Raw genomic sequence first — 17,661 nt, 5'->3', positions numbered from 1 at the left:
CTAATCCCCCAGACATTTACGTGTGTCAGCTGGAGACCACCAGATTGACTGACTGAGACACTTTGTACTGATGTTCTCTGACAAACTATAAGATAAGTAAGATTTAGTACGTGACAGAAAGGCAGGAGGTTCCTGTATAACCAATTAGTGCATTATATACCTGCCGCATAAGTCCCACAAGTAGCAGATAGACCAGGAGGAATGTACATGATAAGATCTGAGAATTTACATTTTGTTGTACATCTGGGCTTTGGAGCTGCTTTTAGAAGTCTGTGCAACTGTCAGATAATGTTGCGCATTTTACATGATATGGAATACAACAGGGAACCAGTGTTGCTCATAATAATAAAGTAATTTTTGCATCAAAAATGGCATTTTTGATTGCAAGGTAAAAATTTTGATGGTGAAAACGACATTATATTTTCCTTAGAATTATGAGCCGGGAGAAAATGCAAACTTTTCCAGTAGGAAATCTATTGAAAATTGATCAAACTACAGCATTGCACTGCTCAATACAGTGCAATGCTATTACACTATTACGCGCTGCGTAATATGTTGGCGCTTTATAAATACAATAAATAATAATAATAGGGTGCAGATCTACTGGCGTTCTTGCACCAACCCCAATTAACCTGGATATTCCATGCTGTCTGATCAATTATTTTGATCAACTTTTGCTAAAAATCTATGGAAAGTTGATTGATTGGACATTTTGATGGAATCAATTCCCTGCAGATCAATCGAATCTGAGGGAAATTGAACAGGAAAATTTTAAATGCAAAGTCAAAGTTGCTTCAACCTCCCTGGCGGTAAGCCCAACACAATGTCAGGCTAGCCGCCGCAGGGGATCACATGTCCCCGGGAAGATATTTTTAGAATAAAAATTGAGCTATATTCTTCAGCTATTACTTTGCTAGCTAATTATGTCCCCCAAGTGCCTCCGGTCCCCAACGATCGCCCCCGGTCACTGCCGTAATATGTACCCCCCAGGGATCCTGCGACGGCGCAGCCACAGCCTTCAGCTCCAGGCTTCGCTATGTTGAGGATCGGGACTGCGCATGACGTCATGACGTTGATGACGTCATGTCCGATCATCGCCATAGCGATGAGTGAAGCTGGATCGTGAAGCTGCGGCTCTCGCGGGATCGCGGACGGGTAAATATTGCCGGCGGCGATTGGGGGATCAGAGTAGTGCCGGGGGGCTTGGGGGACATAATTATCTAGCAAAGTGCTAGCTTACATATATAGCGCAACTTTAATTTTAAAAAAATCCTCCACCGGACGCAGCCTCTAAAACTGCGTACCGCCAGGGAGGTTAATAGACTAGAAAATGCCCTTCAAAGCCAGAAGACAAGCACTACTCTCTGCAATTTACAGAGATGTAGAAATTCTGAGGGTAGGAACACACTAGACAGTGAAGGAAAGGTAGTGTTTTGTTGCATAAGAGTTTGTGCATTTTTAGTGCATTTTCCATGCGTTTTCTGTGCATTTGCGTTTTTATTCCGCACATGCATTTTTCTTGCGTTTTGCGTGCGTTTTAATGCATTTGCGTTTCGCATATATAAATCGCATATGCGTTTTGTATACATTTTGCATGCTTTTTTAATGTGTTTTATGCAAATCACTAGGAAGTCATCAGGAAACAGAAATACTTCATTAAAAAAATGCATAATAAACGCAATGCATAAAAACCTCTGCGTCACCATTGACCCAAACATTTTTCTTCTAGCCCACTGATTTGCATTATGTGCGTTTTCGCTGCGTTTTCCGCAACGCTAGCGTTTCTGCCTAGTGTGTTCCTACCCTGAATGTATGTTTCTTCTTATAATACAGATAACATTCACATTCACATTAACAATAATTTTGCCTGGAGTTCCACATTAACATAATGGCACTTAGGCTGTCTTCATGGCATATAATGAGGTATTTTACAAAATCAAGGAGTTTTCACGGCTTTCGCTTCAAACTTTAATTCATGTGCAGAAAAGTTGTTTTCATTTCCAGTTCCCCTGCACCTCATTGGATGTTTGGAGACTTTACTGCATTTCTCCTTTAGCAAATTATCACCCTCTGAAAGCCATTTGCTTCATTCGTTTTATTGCTAATAATGCATTCATTTTGGCATTCACCATAAATTTAGAAGTTGACCTTTAATTTTAAACTCATGTCTGGCACTTAATTACAAGGTCAACAATCCAGAAATGGGCTGTAGGAGGCAGGGAGTCGTCTTGGACTTACTGTAAATATGCTTAATACGTGAAACGATTGATAAGACAGGGTAAATTTATAGTGCATCACTGTGCATTTCTCTATCTCTTGTCAAGCGGCCCTCAAGATTCCATAAGCTGGTGACAAATGTCGGCATAATAAATCCCTGCAAAAGATAAATGGGGCATCAGCCACAAAGTAAAGAATGACTGATGGCTTTTTCTTCCTACTGAACTTGTAACCTCCTTCCTTTGCAGATATATGACCAAGATGGGACATTACAGCACTTCATTGATGGAGGAGAACCCAGTAAGTCAAGCTGGATGAGGTATGTCCGATGCGCCAGGCACTGCGGAGAGCAGAATCTGACTGTAGTTCAATACAGGTAATGTTTTCTCACTCCTAAAATAAATGACTAAATATTTGTGGAATAAAAAAATAATTAATTTTTTTGCATAGTAATTCTACTTGGATAAAGTAGATTATTGTACAAGCTACCACTACAGAAATCCTTTCCTGATATATGCTGTGGTTCCTCTCTCTGTGTACATGGAAAATAGCCACCGGGCATAAATGGGTACCAGAAATAGTCGCTAGTAGAATATTGATAACATTATTGATATTGTACTGATAATTTACTATCGTTAAACCCAACCCTATTTTCAGACAAGTCTTCCCTCTACCGATGCCTAACCCTAACCAATCTCCCCACCACCGATGCCTAACCCTAACCGACCCCCCCACCGATGCCTAACCCTAACTAAGCCCCAACTCATGCCTAACCCTAAACAACTCCTCCACTGGTGCCTAACCCTCTGTTAAAAGCAGATAATTACATTGGTGCCTATGGTGCGCCAAAACTTCCGCCATGCCTCTGGCACCCAAATTTCCTGTCACCCTCCTATTAGAGCATGCAGACTCATAGATGAACGTCCGCTTCTCATTCAGGACACTAGAGAAGCCACCTACTAAGCTCAGAACATCTATAAAGCTGCACCACTTAGCAGCAGGAGGAGCCAAATTTAGCAGGTATTACTATCTGCAAAGCTCTCTGTGATTGGTCATTCTAGGACCTAACGCTAGATTTCTGAGTTTGTATGTGGGTTTTAGGGCATATATGTGGGATGAGGTAAAGACAGACTTTACACAGCTACTGGGCTATAAATATTACTATCATTTACAATGTGTGTATGGTTATCATGGATACTTCTGCTGATCTGCTCCCCACCCCACCCTCATGTAGTATATAACAAATGTGGTAAAACGCCTTTTTTTAACCTGAAAATTCTGGCCCTGTGACCTTGTAGCCTAGTTTTTAAACCAGTATATACAAGTGCTATAGTACTGGCCTTTGGATGCGAGCGCTATAATCACAGCGCAGGAGATTTGGACGCACACTGAGTAACTTTGGCGCCGTCAGAAGATGGAGCAGAAGTTACATTTTAAAACACTGTAATTCGACCTCCAGCAATAGCTGGAAGCCAAATTACATAATTCCCCACTATCCATGTGGACCTAGAAGGGGAATAGTAATTAACGTTGCCAGGACTTATCCTGCTGCCAGTGCAGCAGCAGGATAAGCCATACTGGCTGTATCCTGAGCCCAAGTCTCCCAGCGGCGATTACGTATGTATGCCTTTGGATGCCTTTTTAGTGGTATGAATTATTTATAAGTAAATTTTCAGTCAGTTTACTTTGCAAAAAGGTATTGTTTTGCTCCCCTTAATGCTCCCTCATAGACTGTATTAATTTTTTTCTCCTGGTTGAGATTTTCACACCTTATCAATAAAATGCATTTTTAGCCACCAGCAAGCAATAAAACACAATTTTGGCGATCCTTTTTCACCTACTTTTTGATATGTTTTAATTGAAAAGTGCTGAAAAGTAATATTAAACCAGGGATGTTAGACCCCAGTCCTCAAGGGTTGAGGTCAGGGCAATTTCTAGGCTAAATTGCACCAAGGGCAAGGGTGTCAAAATTGCACCCCCTAGGAGCCAGGTATAGGTGCCCGCAGTATAGGTTAGCCAGGTCTAGTTGCACCCAGTATAGGTAGCCAGCTATAGGTCCCCCCAGTATAGGTAGCCAGGCATAGGTGCCCCAGTATAGGTAGCCAGTATAATTGCCCCCAGTATAGGTTAGCCAGGTAGGTGCTTCCAGTATAGGTAGCCAGTATAGTTGCCCCCAATATAGGGTAGATAAGTAAGTGCCCACAATAGTGGTTAGCTAGGTAGGTGTCTCCAATATAGGTAGCCAGTATAGTTGCTACCAGTATAGGTTAGATAGCCTCAGTATAGATTAGATAGGTAGGAGCCTCAGTATAGGTTAGATAGGTAGGTGCCCCCAGTATAAGTGAGATAGGTAGGAGCCCCCAGTATAGGTTAGATAGCTAGGTGCCTCCAGTATAGGTTAGATAGGTAGATGTCCCAAGTATAAGTGAGATAGGTAGGTGCCCCCAGTATAGGTTAGCTAGGTGGGTGCCCTAATAAAGGTAGCCAGTATAGGTGCCCCCAGTATAGGTTAGATAGGTAAGTGCCCATAGTATAGGTTAGTTAGGTAGGTGCCCCCAGTACAGGTGAGATAGATAGGTGCCCCCAATATAGGTTAGATAGGTAGGTGCCCGCAATATAGGTTAGATAGGTAGGTTCCTCCCATAATGGAGGGGGGAGTCAGCCATGGGGAGGGTGGCCTGACTCCTCCCTCCCTTCCTCTCTCCAGGACCGCCCTCCGTACTCCCCCCTTTATGCAGAGTAAAGCGCAGGGAAGCAATGTAGAGAGCAACTCACCTCTCTGCGTTCCGATCGCCGCTCACTTGCCGCTGGTCTGTTCTGCATAGCCACTGATACACACTCTACTTCCCGCTAAATAGGAAGTAGGGTCAGCGGCTATGCAGAAGAAACCAGCGGAAATGAGCAGTGATCGGAACGCAGGGAGGTGAGTTGCTCTCTACATCGCTTCCTTGTGCTTTACTCTGCATAAAGGGGGGAGTACGGAGGGCGGCCCTGGGGAGAGGAAGGGAGGGAGGAGTCAGGCCACAGCCCCCCTCCATCACGGTGCCCCTGCCCCCATCAGCGCTCAAGGCAGCCGCAAGGGTCGCACGCCCCTAGAAACAAGGCTGTTTGAGGTCCTCACACATTTATGGCACAACTTTAAATGAATTGATGGGACTGAATCAGGAACGCTGTGGTTCATCAAGCAGAATACATTTTTTCCTTTCTCAGTCCATCCTCCTAAACACTGACATGGATATGACGCTCAAGAACTGGATTTTGACTCCTGTGATTAAACAGGAGCTGAAAAATTATCTCCTGTCTGTCTCAAAATAAAAACAAAACATTCAAGCGAAGGTCAACTGATGAGAAAAAGTGAACTGAACAAGGGCTATGGGACCATATGCAATTAACTTTTTCTTCTGAGTTAAAAAAAAATGCACCACCAGCAAGCAAGAAAATACTGCAATTTTGCAAAGTGCCGAAAAGATATTTTAAATGGAAGATGAAAAATTATCTCCTAGGAGTAAACTCAGGAGAAAAAGTTAATTGCATATGGGCCATGGCCCAATGCAATTAACTTTTTCTCCTGAGCAATCACCTAGGATATAATTTTCATATTCTCTTAAAAATAAATTTTAAAGGGAACCTCAACTAAGAGGGATATGGATGTTTTCTTTTAAAGAGGAGCTGTCAGCCATACTATCTCAGAAAAAAACCCACATATATAAGTAGATAAATACTTAACATATGTATTGCACTGTACACATTTTGATTTTAGTGATTTTTCTACAGTAAGGCCCGGTGCACACCAAAACCCGCTAGCAGATCCGCAAAATGCTAGGAGATTTTGAAACGCTTTTTTTTATTTTTCTATGGCGTTTTGCTAGCGTTTTGCAGATTGCTGCAGCGGATTTCAGTATAGTACATTTCATATATTGTTACAGTAAAGCTGTTACTGAACAGCTTCTGTAACAAAAACGCAGGCAAAACCGCTCTGAACAGGCGTTTTTCAGAGCGGTTTGCGTTTTTCCTATACTTAACATTGAGGCAGAAACGCATCCAAAATCCAAAAAATGCCTCACCCAGGCATTTTTCGTTTCTGCAAAATGCCTCCCGCTCTGGTGTGCACCACCCCATTGAGATACATTGACCAAGCGGATCCGCAGCCGCAAGCGGCTGCAGAAACGCTGAAAAAGCCGCTCGGTGTGCACCAGCCCTAAAAGAAGAGAAAATCCTTCTTAGCATTTCCCATTTTAAGTGTGGCTATTTTTAAGCCAATCCTGATGTAATTTCCTCTCTTACTCTCCTCCTGCTGCCTGATTTGCCCGCCCTTCACTACAGAAAGTGCATTGTCTCAGCAGGAGAAATATTGGCCAATCAGAGAGGAACAAAAGTGTGGGAGGGGAAAACAGGAGGCAAAGAGGCTTCAGCCAATCAGGCTGCATTAGTTAATTCTGAGAGGAAATAGAGAAGCAAAAAAAGACAACCCAGCATGCCCTGTAACTTCCTTTTTCTGTACCAAATTTTGTATGTACCAAATAAGAGTCAGGTAAACTGGAGTATGATCATTTACCAACAAGAAAAGTAATAGTGATTTTAACTTTTGGATTACCTGGTTAGCATCCTTATTACTTGTTTACCAGATAAAAATAAAGAATTGATTTTTGACCTTATGCCCAACAGTTACACGTTAAACAATACCAGTTGCTTGGCAGTCCTGCTGATCTCTTTGGCTGCAGTAGTGGCTGAATCACACACCTGAAACAAACATGCAGCTAATCCAGTCTGACTTCAGTCAGAGCACCTGATCTGCATGCTTGTTGAGGGGCTGTGGCTAAAAGTATTAGAGACTCAGGATCAGCAGGAGAGTCAGGCAACTGGTATTATTTCAAAAGGAAAAATCCATATTCTTCTCAGTTTAGGTTCCCTTTAAGCATTTTACAATTGAAAATGTACCAAAATGTTGGTGAAAAAGTACTATCAAAAGTATTTTTTAGCTTGCTGGTGGTTTAAAGGGCATTTGAAAATATCACCTAGGAGAAAACTCAGGAGGAAAAGTAATTTGCATAAGGGCTATGACGTTTCATAAGAACACTGCATAGCATGAAAATATATTTTCTTGTATTTGTACTTATAGGTTATGAAGGCTATGTTTTCCAAAACACACTTTCCTCACATCACCTCCTTTCTTTACACAATATCAGAATCTTAAAGAGTAACTCCAGTGAAAATAATGTAGTAAAAAAAAGTGCTTAATTTTTACAATAATTATGTATAAATGATTTAGTCAGTGTTTGCTCATTGTAAAATCTTTCCTCTCCCCGATTTACATTCTGACATTTATTACATGGTGACATTTTTACTGTGGGCAGGTTATGTAGCTGCTCCTAGCTGTTTTGGCTGTTAGAGACAGCTGTAAACAGCTCATTCCTGTCTGTGAACATTGTTACATTGTGGCAGTTTGCCCAGAGTACCATGGTACTTAGAGCTTCTTGTGGGAGGGGTTTCAGCACAAAAGCAGTCATACAGCGCCCCCTGATGGTCTGTTTGTGAAAAGCATCATATTTCTCATGTAAAAGGGGGTATCAGCTACTGATTGGGATAAAGTTCAATTCTAGGTTGGAGTTTCTCTTTAAGTAGACACATCCTTCAGCAATCATTTCCCTGTCCAGGATCTCAGTGTATGGAACAGTTTTCTTTAGTGCATAGAACTTTGTTTGCACAATTCCAAAACAATTCAGCCCTCTTCATTTTCACCTGGACCCTTTTTTGTAACAAGCGTACAAATGCTTGGGGAATAATGATCCTGAAAACACACTGGTAGGTTACTTGGTCTCACAAATTGGCCTTATAGTGTGGTACAAACATTAGATTGTGATTCCCCCAAAGGGATTGTTATTGACATGAATTAATGAAATACTTTATAATAGTGCTGCCAAAAATGTCAAAACTATATAAATGAATAACAACAATAATAAAGCCTCTTTCACAGTGGGACGTTAAAGTCGCACGTTATAAAAAATTATAACGCAGACTAACGCACAGCAATACAAAGTCTGTGCGACATTCACAGTGCACACGTTGCGTTGTGTGTAACATGTAGCAATATTTAGAAAGTGCTGCATGCTGTGCGTTTAGCAATGAATCTGCTGCGTTGTGTGTGTTGCACATGCTCAGTAATGTTTTTTTTTTCTAAATGTAATGCATGCGCCGTTTTCGTTGTATCAGTATGCAACAAAAATGGCGCACCAAGAGACACATAACGCAGTGCAAAATAACGTCCAATTTCATAACCTACATGCGCTACATTAGGGGCACTTTGTGCGACTTTAACGCTGCATCAAACGCAACATCCCACTGTGAAAGAAGCCTAATAGTAGCAATTATTATTTCTGTTTTCTTGGCTCTCTTACTTACAAATCCTTTAAAAAACCTACAAGAAATCTTTTTAGTAGGTTTGATATTTACAAGTGAATTAACATGCAGAGAAGAATTTATTGTTAGTTTTGTGAATTTGGCTGTTAGCACATAACTGTTGAATGCAGGCCCATGTTTTCCCTCAGTTTGTTGCCATTCACTTTCATAAGGGCACTTTTGGCTGTGCAAGTCCATTTTCCACCATGCTTATGAATGTCTGACAGGAACTCTCAGCTTGGCTTGTTTTTAACTTGTTTTGTTTTCTCCTCCATAAACTTCCCCCTCTCAGCTGATGCAATGAAAACTTTCTTCTCACAGATTTTTCAGAATCAATGATACATTCTGAAAGTTGATAAAAAGCAGTTTACTCTGTTTCCCTCTGTTACGAAGCTTTAGACACATCTTCTAAAGAATAAGATATGAGAATGTAAGCAGTGACATCCACTCTGTGTAGCATGTTTCCATAAGTAGTGGGTATGTGGCATCCTCCTCTGCCATGCAGCTGCTGAAAATACTTCAGCTGTGTGATCAAGCTTCTGAGATGGGGAAGTGAATTTTAACTGTTTCTACTAATATGACAATAGATGAGAATTGTTTTGGGTCAGGTGACCACAAGTAAAGGCAGGATTAGATGTCTATCAGAAGGTACAGACTAACCAGCGAGCTCATGGTGACCCAGAACTCATTGGAGTGTGTAAAGCTAAGTGCTCACGGGGGGACAATTGTAGCTGTCGCTGCACACGGGAGCGTGTGCGCGACAGTTCGGCGACAGTACGGCGACAGCTCGTCGCCAAGTCCCTCTGCATCCACACGGCAGCAGAGGGATTAGCGATACGGCGGAAGCTGTCGCCGAGGTTCCTCCCCCCCACCGGAAGCTCCGTGTGCTGTGTGTGGGTAGCTGTCGCTAGCCCGCATACACATGCGGAACTAGCGACAGTTCCGGCGAGGTTGCGGCGACGGCTGTAGCCGGCGATTGAACATGTCAATCGCCTGGCGACAGCTCCGACGGGCGACGGTTCGGGGCGCGCGCGTCATACACATGGGCGAACTGTCGCCGCAACATGCGTGTGCCACGCGGTTGCGGCGACGGTCGTCCCCCGTGAGTATGGACCTTAAGGGACTACAATGGTCCTTAAAGCCCCCTTACTAAGATGTTAAGAAAAACAAAAGTTTGCTTTCTTAAAACAGAAAGAATTTGCGATAATTCAGGTTGGAGTGAGCTTGAGATGTCTCCCAGAGCATCACTGCTAAATATATGCAAATTAACCTTTGTACCCTTAGAAGCTAAACACACCTCCAGAACCGCTGGAATGCAATGATGTGTCAGCTTGTTAATTTGTACAGAGCCATAATAATCCAACATGCATACAGACTGTTTTGGATTGTTTGATCCTCATCAGTGCATGGCATGGATTAATTTGGCTCTATGCAGTAGGGCTTGTAACACCGAGAGGTACAGACTAACCAGCAAGCTCATGGTGACCCAGAACTCATTGGAGTGTGTAAGGGACTACAATGGTCCTAAAAGCCCCCTTACTAAGATGTTAAGAAAAACAAAAGTTTGCTTTCTTAAAACAGAAAGAATTTGCAATAATTCTGGTTGGAGAGAGCTTGAGATGTCTCCCAGAGCATCACTGCTGAAAGTATGCAAATTAACCATTGTACCCTTAGAAGCTAAACACACCTCCAGAACCGCTGGAATGCATACTTTCAGCAGTGATGCTCTGGGAGACATCTCAAGCTCACTCCAACCTGAATTATCGCAAATTCTTTCTGTTTTAAGAAAGCAAACTTTTGTTTTTCTTAACATCTTAGTAAGGGGGCTTTTAGGACCATTGTAGTCCCTTACACACTCCAATGAGATCTGAGTCACCATGAGCTTGCTTGCTGGTTAGTCTGTACCTCTCGGTGTTACAAGCCCTACTGCATCGATTCAAATTAATCCATGCCTTGCACTGATGAGGATCAAACAATCCGAAACAGTCTGTATGCATGTTGGATTATTATGGCTCTGTACAAATTAACAAGCTGACACATCATTGCATTCCAGCGGTTCTGGAGGTGTGTTTAGCTTCTAAGGGTACAATGGTTAATTTGCATATATTTAGCAGTGATGCTCTGGGAGACATCTCAAGCTCACTCCAACCTGAATTATCGCAAATTCTTTCTGTTTTAAGAAAGCAAACTTTTGTTTTTCTATTAGACGGGTTAGGGAATAGGGAAGTCTTACCTTAGTTAGCGTTCTAAGGTTATAATGTTATGTCTAAGCAGTGGGTTTTATGTTAGTGGAAACGTGAGATTAGGCACCAAGAAAGCGTGTTTTTAGCGTGAAGCCGGTTATCATGAAGTGGGTGGTTAAGGAGAGGTATCAGTAAGGAAATTATCATTAGAAGAGGTGCCTGTTGCATCCCTGACATACAAATGTTGTATGCTCCCTACCTTTTTATTGCCTGAAGAAGCAGGACTATACCTGTGAAACATGTTGCAGCACTTTGTGGAGTATACCGATACATTTATATTTGTTGAAATTGACAGTTTTTGTGTCTGCTTATAGGAGGTAAGTCCACCACTGCTTTCCAAGCATTTGTAACTATTTTAGCTGATTTTATACCTTTGGCACCTCTGTATACAATGTTGAATACTTGTATCCACCCCTGGTAGAGGGGTATACCCCCCTTTTTCCTATCTACAGAGAGCAACTTCTTAATCCTGAGTGGGGACAGGTCTTATCTCCCCACCTGTCTATACAGTGGTTGCCTAGGAGGTAACCCTGGTTTGTGAATATAACTTTGATACTCTTTAAACATTTTCCATTTACCGGTACATATTATACTATATTGGGCTCTCTATGTCATTTCTCTTTGTATCATTCGAAGAAAAGCTTGAGGTTAGGCATCAAGGAGCAGGTTGTCAATAAGAAAGGAGGTTAGGGTTAAGATTTAAGGTGTGAGGTTGGAGATGGGGTTAGGGGTAGGGGTGTGTGGGGGTGTAACATGGCAAAACTTGCAACAAAACAGCATTGGAATCTGAAACTTGAACCAATTCCCAACTATCTAACCAATTTGAAGCATACATCTTCAAGCTACTAGCACTGCATCCAAATGTACACTGACCTATCCACCTTGTTAACTTAGATTCAGTGGTATTTTAGCGGCAGTGGTATCTTAGGGCACATGTGTGGGTGGGTCTATGGTCAGTGAAAGGGGGAGGGCTGTTATGTGCAGTCGTTTGTAAACACCCAATTATAATTTCATAACACATGTGTACAGATATTTTAAATGCTCTATAGTCACTTTGTGTGCTGCATGTAGTTTTGGGCTTGCAAGATCTCAGAGCAATCCTTTGCTCCAGGCAGACACTATATCCAGGCCCTGCAACCTTCTTTTTATTTGTCTATACAGGATATTGCTTTGACAGGAAGTTATCAAAGGCCATTCATAATCATGAGGGAATGTATTACTAACAAAATTAAAATTTGCAGAATGCAAGACGGTCTCCTGAAGTGCCATATTGATTTCCTATTAAACAAAGCAAATTGTCTGGCTGTCCTACAGATCTTCTACCTCTAACACTTTTAGCATAGACCCTGCACAAGCATGCAGATCAGGTGTTCTGACTGAAGTGTGACTAGATTAGCTGCATACTTGTTTCAGGGGCGTGATTTGGTCACAACGGCAGCTAAAGAGACCATCAGGGCTGCCAGGCAACTGGGATTGTTTGAAAGGTAATAAATATGGAAGCCTTTTCACTTCAGGTGTCCTTTAACAAAAGGAAATGAGAAATTGGCAAATGTAGTAATTCAGTGCAACTACCGATATAGCTTTCTAATGAACATAAAAGTGTTTAACCATCTTAGCGGTATGGACGAACTCAGCTCGTCCATTACCGCCGGAGGGTGCCGCTCAGGCCCTGCTGGGCCGATTTTGATCAAATAAAAAGCAGCACACGCGGCCGGCACTTTGCCAGCCGCTTGTGCTACCTGATCGCCGCCGCAGAGCGGCGATCCACGGCATGCAGCGGCGAAAGAGGGTCCCCCCAGCCGCCCGAGCCCTGCGCAGCCGGAACAAATAGTTCCGGCCAGCGCTAAGAACTGGATCGGAGGCGGCTGACGTCCATGACGTCACTCCACTCGTCGCCATGGCGACGAGGAAAGCCAAACAAGGAAGGCTGCTCATTGCAGCCTTCCTTGTTACTTCTGATTGCCGGAGGCAATCAGAAGAATGCGTCGGGAGCGCCCTCTAGTGGGCTTTCATGCAGCCAACTTTCAGTTGGCTGCATGAAATAGTTTTTTTTTAATTGAAAAAAAACCTCCCGCAGCCGCCCTGGTGATCTTAATAGAACGCCAGGGTGGTTAAAGGACCACTATCGCGAAAAACGTAGGCAGTTAAAAAATGTGACAGATGACAGGTTTTGGGCCAGTCCATCTTTTTAAGGGGGATTCTCAGGGCTTTCCTTGTTTTCAACAGCATTTCCTGAACAACAGTTGCAAAATCTAACTGACATAATAGTGTGCAAGTGAGTAGGGAGGCCGGCTGGTATCTTGCTATTTTGGCAATTAAACTGCTGTTCAGGAAATGCTGTTAAAAACAAAGGAAGCCCTAAGAATCCCCCTTAAAAAGATGGATTGGCCCAAAACCTGTCATCTGTCACATTTTTTAACTGCCTACTTTTTTCGCGATAGGGGTCCTTTAAGCTGGGCCAAGGAACAGTATTTTCAGTAGACAGTATCAGATTAAAAGGGCATTGAAAGATGTCAATTTTCTTGCGCAGCCTGGTAGTATCATGGAAGAAAACCCATAAAAATGGTTTCCTTGGCTAAATCTAAATGGATAATAGGTAAACGTGGAGGTAATATTAACAATGTATTGTAATTTACACAACAGATGTTCCTAACAAGACTAACATGTATCATTTATATAGGCAATAGAATAATGAAAATGATGAAAGATACTTAAAAAGGCAAAACAAACCATCAAAAAGGCACAACAAAAATAAAACCATTTGCATGGATCAGACATTTTTACAGCAGTTTTGAAATCCTGATGAGATGTTAACAACTGTGTATAACAGAGTCTCAGATGTTTCAGCTTTCAGTTCAATGAACCATGAAAATTAAATAAACTCTCTACAGTCACCAAAGAGTAGAAAGCTCGGGCTAGCGAACACTTAAAGCATGGGACTATTTTTGTATTGTCCAAAGTTGTCCTTTTCACAAAAAGTCAGCTGGTTTGAATTCCCTGTGTTATGATGTCTAATATCTAAATGGAATTTTCTTCAAAGAGCTGCGTGATTGATTGACCCTCGCTTGAACGTTTTGTTTTTATTTTGAGGCTGACAATAATGTCCGTTGGCATGTGTTCTACTTCAACAGCGTTAGGACGCCATGAAGCTATCTTTATGAGTCATCCAACCACAATACTAAATACATGTCAGCAAAGGAAATATTATCCGAAATGAGAAAAATCCCTTTGATGTGCTTCACCATGCAGAGAGTTGTGCGAGTTTTGGATGCATTATCTGCTTGGAAGAGATGGTGTATGCTTACACTATTTTTCGTCTTACCCCTACCCTCCGAGACCACCCATTGCTTGAAAACAGTTTTGCTTTTTCAGCAGCAAACTATGTCATTTGGTTTTTAGTACATTCATTTTCTACTCCGCTTTGTTTATGTTAGAGAAAGCTAAAGTGAAAGATGAAATGTTTGCATCAGTGGACTACAAAGTAGACTTGATTTTTCTCAACTTTCAGAACTTACTATTGATTTTTTTTTCCTTTTGTAATCCACGGCGAGGCATTTCATTGCGGCAGCAGTCAAAGAGGTGGAAGTTTGTAGAAGGAAAACAAAAACAGGCCAAGCCAGGAGTTTCTGTCAGATATTCATAGAAAGTGTTAGAAATTTGTTCTGCTTAGCCAGCAGTGCCCTCGTGAGACAAGATGGCTGTAAACAGAGGGAGTAACAAGATAAATGGAAGTTTTGCAGCTGCGAGTAAAATATTGAGAATCTGCACTTTTCTATTGATCTTTATGATCCCGTTGCCAAGAGGCAGTTTGTGGTGACAAAATATGTTGACAACTGCATATCTCAAACCAGTGAAAAATGCAGAGAAGGAGTCCCCTATGTCCACACTGCTACGCTGCAGACAAATTGTCCTCTTACACACAATTATTTAAGGAAAGTTGAATATTAAGTGGTTTGCAGAATTTCTATTTTTTAATAACATTTGAAGACTATATTTTCAGCTCCGTTTTATTTGTTCATAATAAATGTCATTTTTTAGACAGCATAATTCTAAAGTTTTTATTTCAGTTTGGAAAAAAAAACAAACCTCCTGCTGTATCCCATGTATTAAGGCCGGTTCGCATGACCGCCTAGATGCAGCATTTGCAGCTCAAATGTAATCAAGCGATGTCCATTCTCAATCTAGAACCGGCTATGTTCGGCGCTTTGTGTCAGAGGTTAAAATAAAACACGATGACGAAACCAATGCGAATACTTTTTTGCTTGGAGCAGAAAAGCATATAGCATCACCTAAACAAGGCGCAGCAAGCCTGTCCCGCAGACTCCCTTGTGAACTGGCCCTTACCCTATTTTATGTTACTCAACATTTATTTTTTATCAAAATAGTCAGCTTTTTTATGTCTCACAAGTGTCATTTGAGGTTATTCCCATAAATCTTGCACATCTCTTCATTTTCTACTTCCTTTTACATGGCAAGAGCACAGGAAGTGGAAATGTGGCAGCCCCTGTAAATGTCCCAAAAAATACATATAATTCAATAGATCTGTACATGAGTCCTGACTCCTGAAAGAGGAAAAAATGAAGAAGAAATAGGGTCAGTTGTATTTGGTTTCCAAAAAGGGACTGTCCCTCTGAAAAAGGGGCATTTCGGAGATTTGTATTTGTAAGTTTGCCTTGTTTAAGGATCAGAAAATGTTAATTGAGGTGCTGGGGCTGTGCACCAATGGTTCTGAATGGTCAGATAGATTGCAGAGGTATAAAGAAATCATTTACATGGCTTCATTCTAGAGTGAAAATCCTATAGTTTTCCCCTGAAAAATGTGCTTAATTGACTCTACACTTTATTCCCATCATTTGAATCAATATATTTCTTATTTTCAAATGTTAAAATTAATGGAAACTAATGGTGATAGGAAGGGCCAGTGTGGTATGATATATAAAGCTGCGTCATTTGCTTGTCTTTTGCAGATGAATTGTTTGTTTAATGTGTGACTAGGGGTGTGCTGGAGGCGTGGCTAGAGGTGTGCCAGGGGCTTGTTTTTAAATGTCCCTTTTTCTTATGGGAGGTGTTAAAATGTATACCCAACCAAAATAAACATCACAGTCTCCTGTTGCCCCATCCCTCCCTCCTTTTCTACAGATTGCCAAAATCATGACATTTCAGAGGAATTTCTTTGTATATTCTAACCATGTGAATTCCACAGTAAAATCCATATTCCTAATGAATTTCATCCTATTTTACGCAGATCCGATCACTTGATTATCACTGTGTGCCCCATAGAAACTGTTCTCAATATTCTGTGTACCCAGGCAGTTTTACAATAAAAATTATCTTTGTGTTCCTTTTAGTATGTGTCTCTAGGAAAGACATTTATTTTTTATTGTGATAAATGAGAATGTCAAGAGTAAATAGTTCAACTATGATTGATTTTCTGTTCTCTTACCAGATCCAGCATATTCTACAGAGCTTGTATTGACATTCCCCGGGGCACAGAACTGCTGGTGTGGTACAATGACAGCTACACGTCGTTCTTTGGGATTCCATTACAATGCATTGCTCAAGATGAAAACTGTAAGGAGCTGGCATCACTTATATCATCATGTCTGTCTTTGACCTGAGAAGGGGCAAGCTGATCTTTTAAGTATAGTTATAGCTTAACCCATATGAAAGAGGACAGGTGCACGTCACCAGATCAATATGAAGCCCCCGCTACACCAATCAATTCCAGGCGCGATCGATAGAATTCGATTGGATCAAATTTGATTAGATCAATTAAATCCGACATGTCCGATCAGGATTCGATCGATGGTGTGATCAATTTGCATTGAAAACTAGCCAAAATCGATCACACGATCGATCAAATCCTGATCGGACATGTTGGATTTAACCGATTTAACCTCTTGCCGACCGCGTCACGCCGGCAGCCCCAGGACCGCCTAACGCCAATTGGAGTAAAGTCCTGGGGCTCTGTTTTGCAGGAGATCGCACGCAGGCTGCGCGCGCATCTCCTGCTTGGGGGGCGGAGCTCCGCCCCGCCTTCAGTCTCCGAGCGGCTATTGCCGCTCGGGAGACTGTTAGACGGCGTGATCGCCGTCTATTTACTCTGTGCAGCGCTGCGATCACCAGCAGCGCTGCACTGGGGACAGCCGTGTGGCACGGCTGTCCCCCTGGGGGACAAGAGAGCGATCGGCTCTCATAGGCAGAAGCCTATGACAGCCGATCGCCGTAATTGGCCGGCTGTGGGGAGGGAGTGAGGGAGGGAAGGGATTTAAAGGAAGAGGGTTTTTTTTTTTTTAAAAACGGCAACACAAATATTTATTAAAAAAAAAATAAACATGGGGGGAGCGATCAGACCCCACCAAGAGAGAGCTCTGTTGGTGGGGAGAAAAGGGGGGGGGGAATCACTCGTGTGCAATGTTGTGCGGCCCTGCAGCTTGGCCTTAAAGCTGCAGTGGCCTTTTAAACTAAAAATTGCCTGGTCACTAGCGGGGTTTAGCCCTGCAGTCCTCAAGAGGTTAATTGAATTCGATCCAATCTAATTAGATCGATGGTGCCTGGAATTAAATGGTGAAGAGGGGGCTTTAAAGTGAACCTGAGGTGAAAATAAACTGATGAGATAAACAATTGGATCTGTCCTCCTACTCCTAAAAATGATTTTATTTTTTTAGATATCCCATGGTTTTATTTTATATTTACACATTTACAAAGAAGATTGAATGTTTTATTGTCTCTGCTCAATGGCAGCCCAATAAGTATCCCAGGGTTAAAATACATGAACTATTGAACTTTTCTATCTCTCCCCTGC

General features: G+C 42.0%; 1 protein-coding gene across 1 annotated transcript in view; it reads left to right on the top strand.

Moving 5' to 3' along the window:
- The window catches only part of PRDM6 (PR/SET domain 6), a 208,814-nt gene that overhangs the window by 133,386 nt on the left and 57,767 nt on the right, over positions 1 to 17,661 (top strand). The window contains exons 4-5 of the mRNA XM_068271662.1: positions 2,466 to 2,593; positions 16,303 to 16,427. Coding sequence (XP_068127763.1) covers positions 2,466 to 2,593; positions 16,303 to 16,427 — 253 coding nt within the window. The remainder of the gene's footprint in view (positions 1 to 2,465; positions 2,594 to 16,302; positions 16,428 to 17,661) is intronic.

Source organism: Hyperolius riggenbachi, chromosome 1 (genome assembly GCF_040937935.1).
Source record: "Hyperolius riggenbachi isolate aHypRig1 chromosome 1, aHypRig1.pri, whole genome shotgun sequence".
NCBI classification, from domain to species: Eukaryota; Metazoa; Chordata; class Amphibia; order Anura; family Hyperoliidae; genus Hyperolius; species Hyperolius riggenbachi.
The sequence above is the reverse complement of the archived record's forward strand: the minus strand, read 5'-3'. Positions and strand labels throughout refer to the sequence as shown.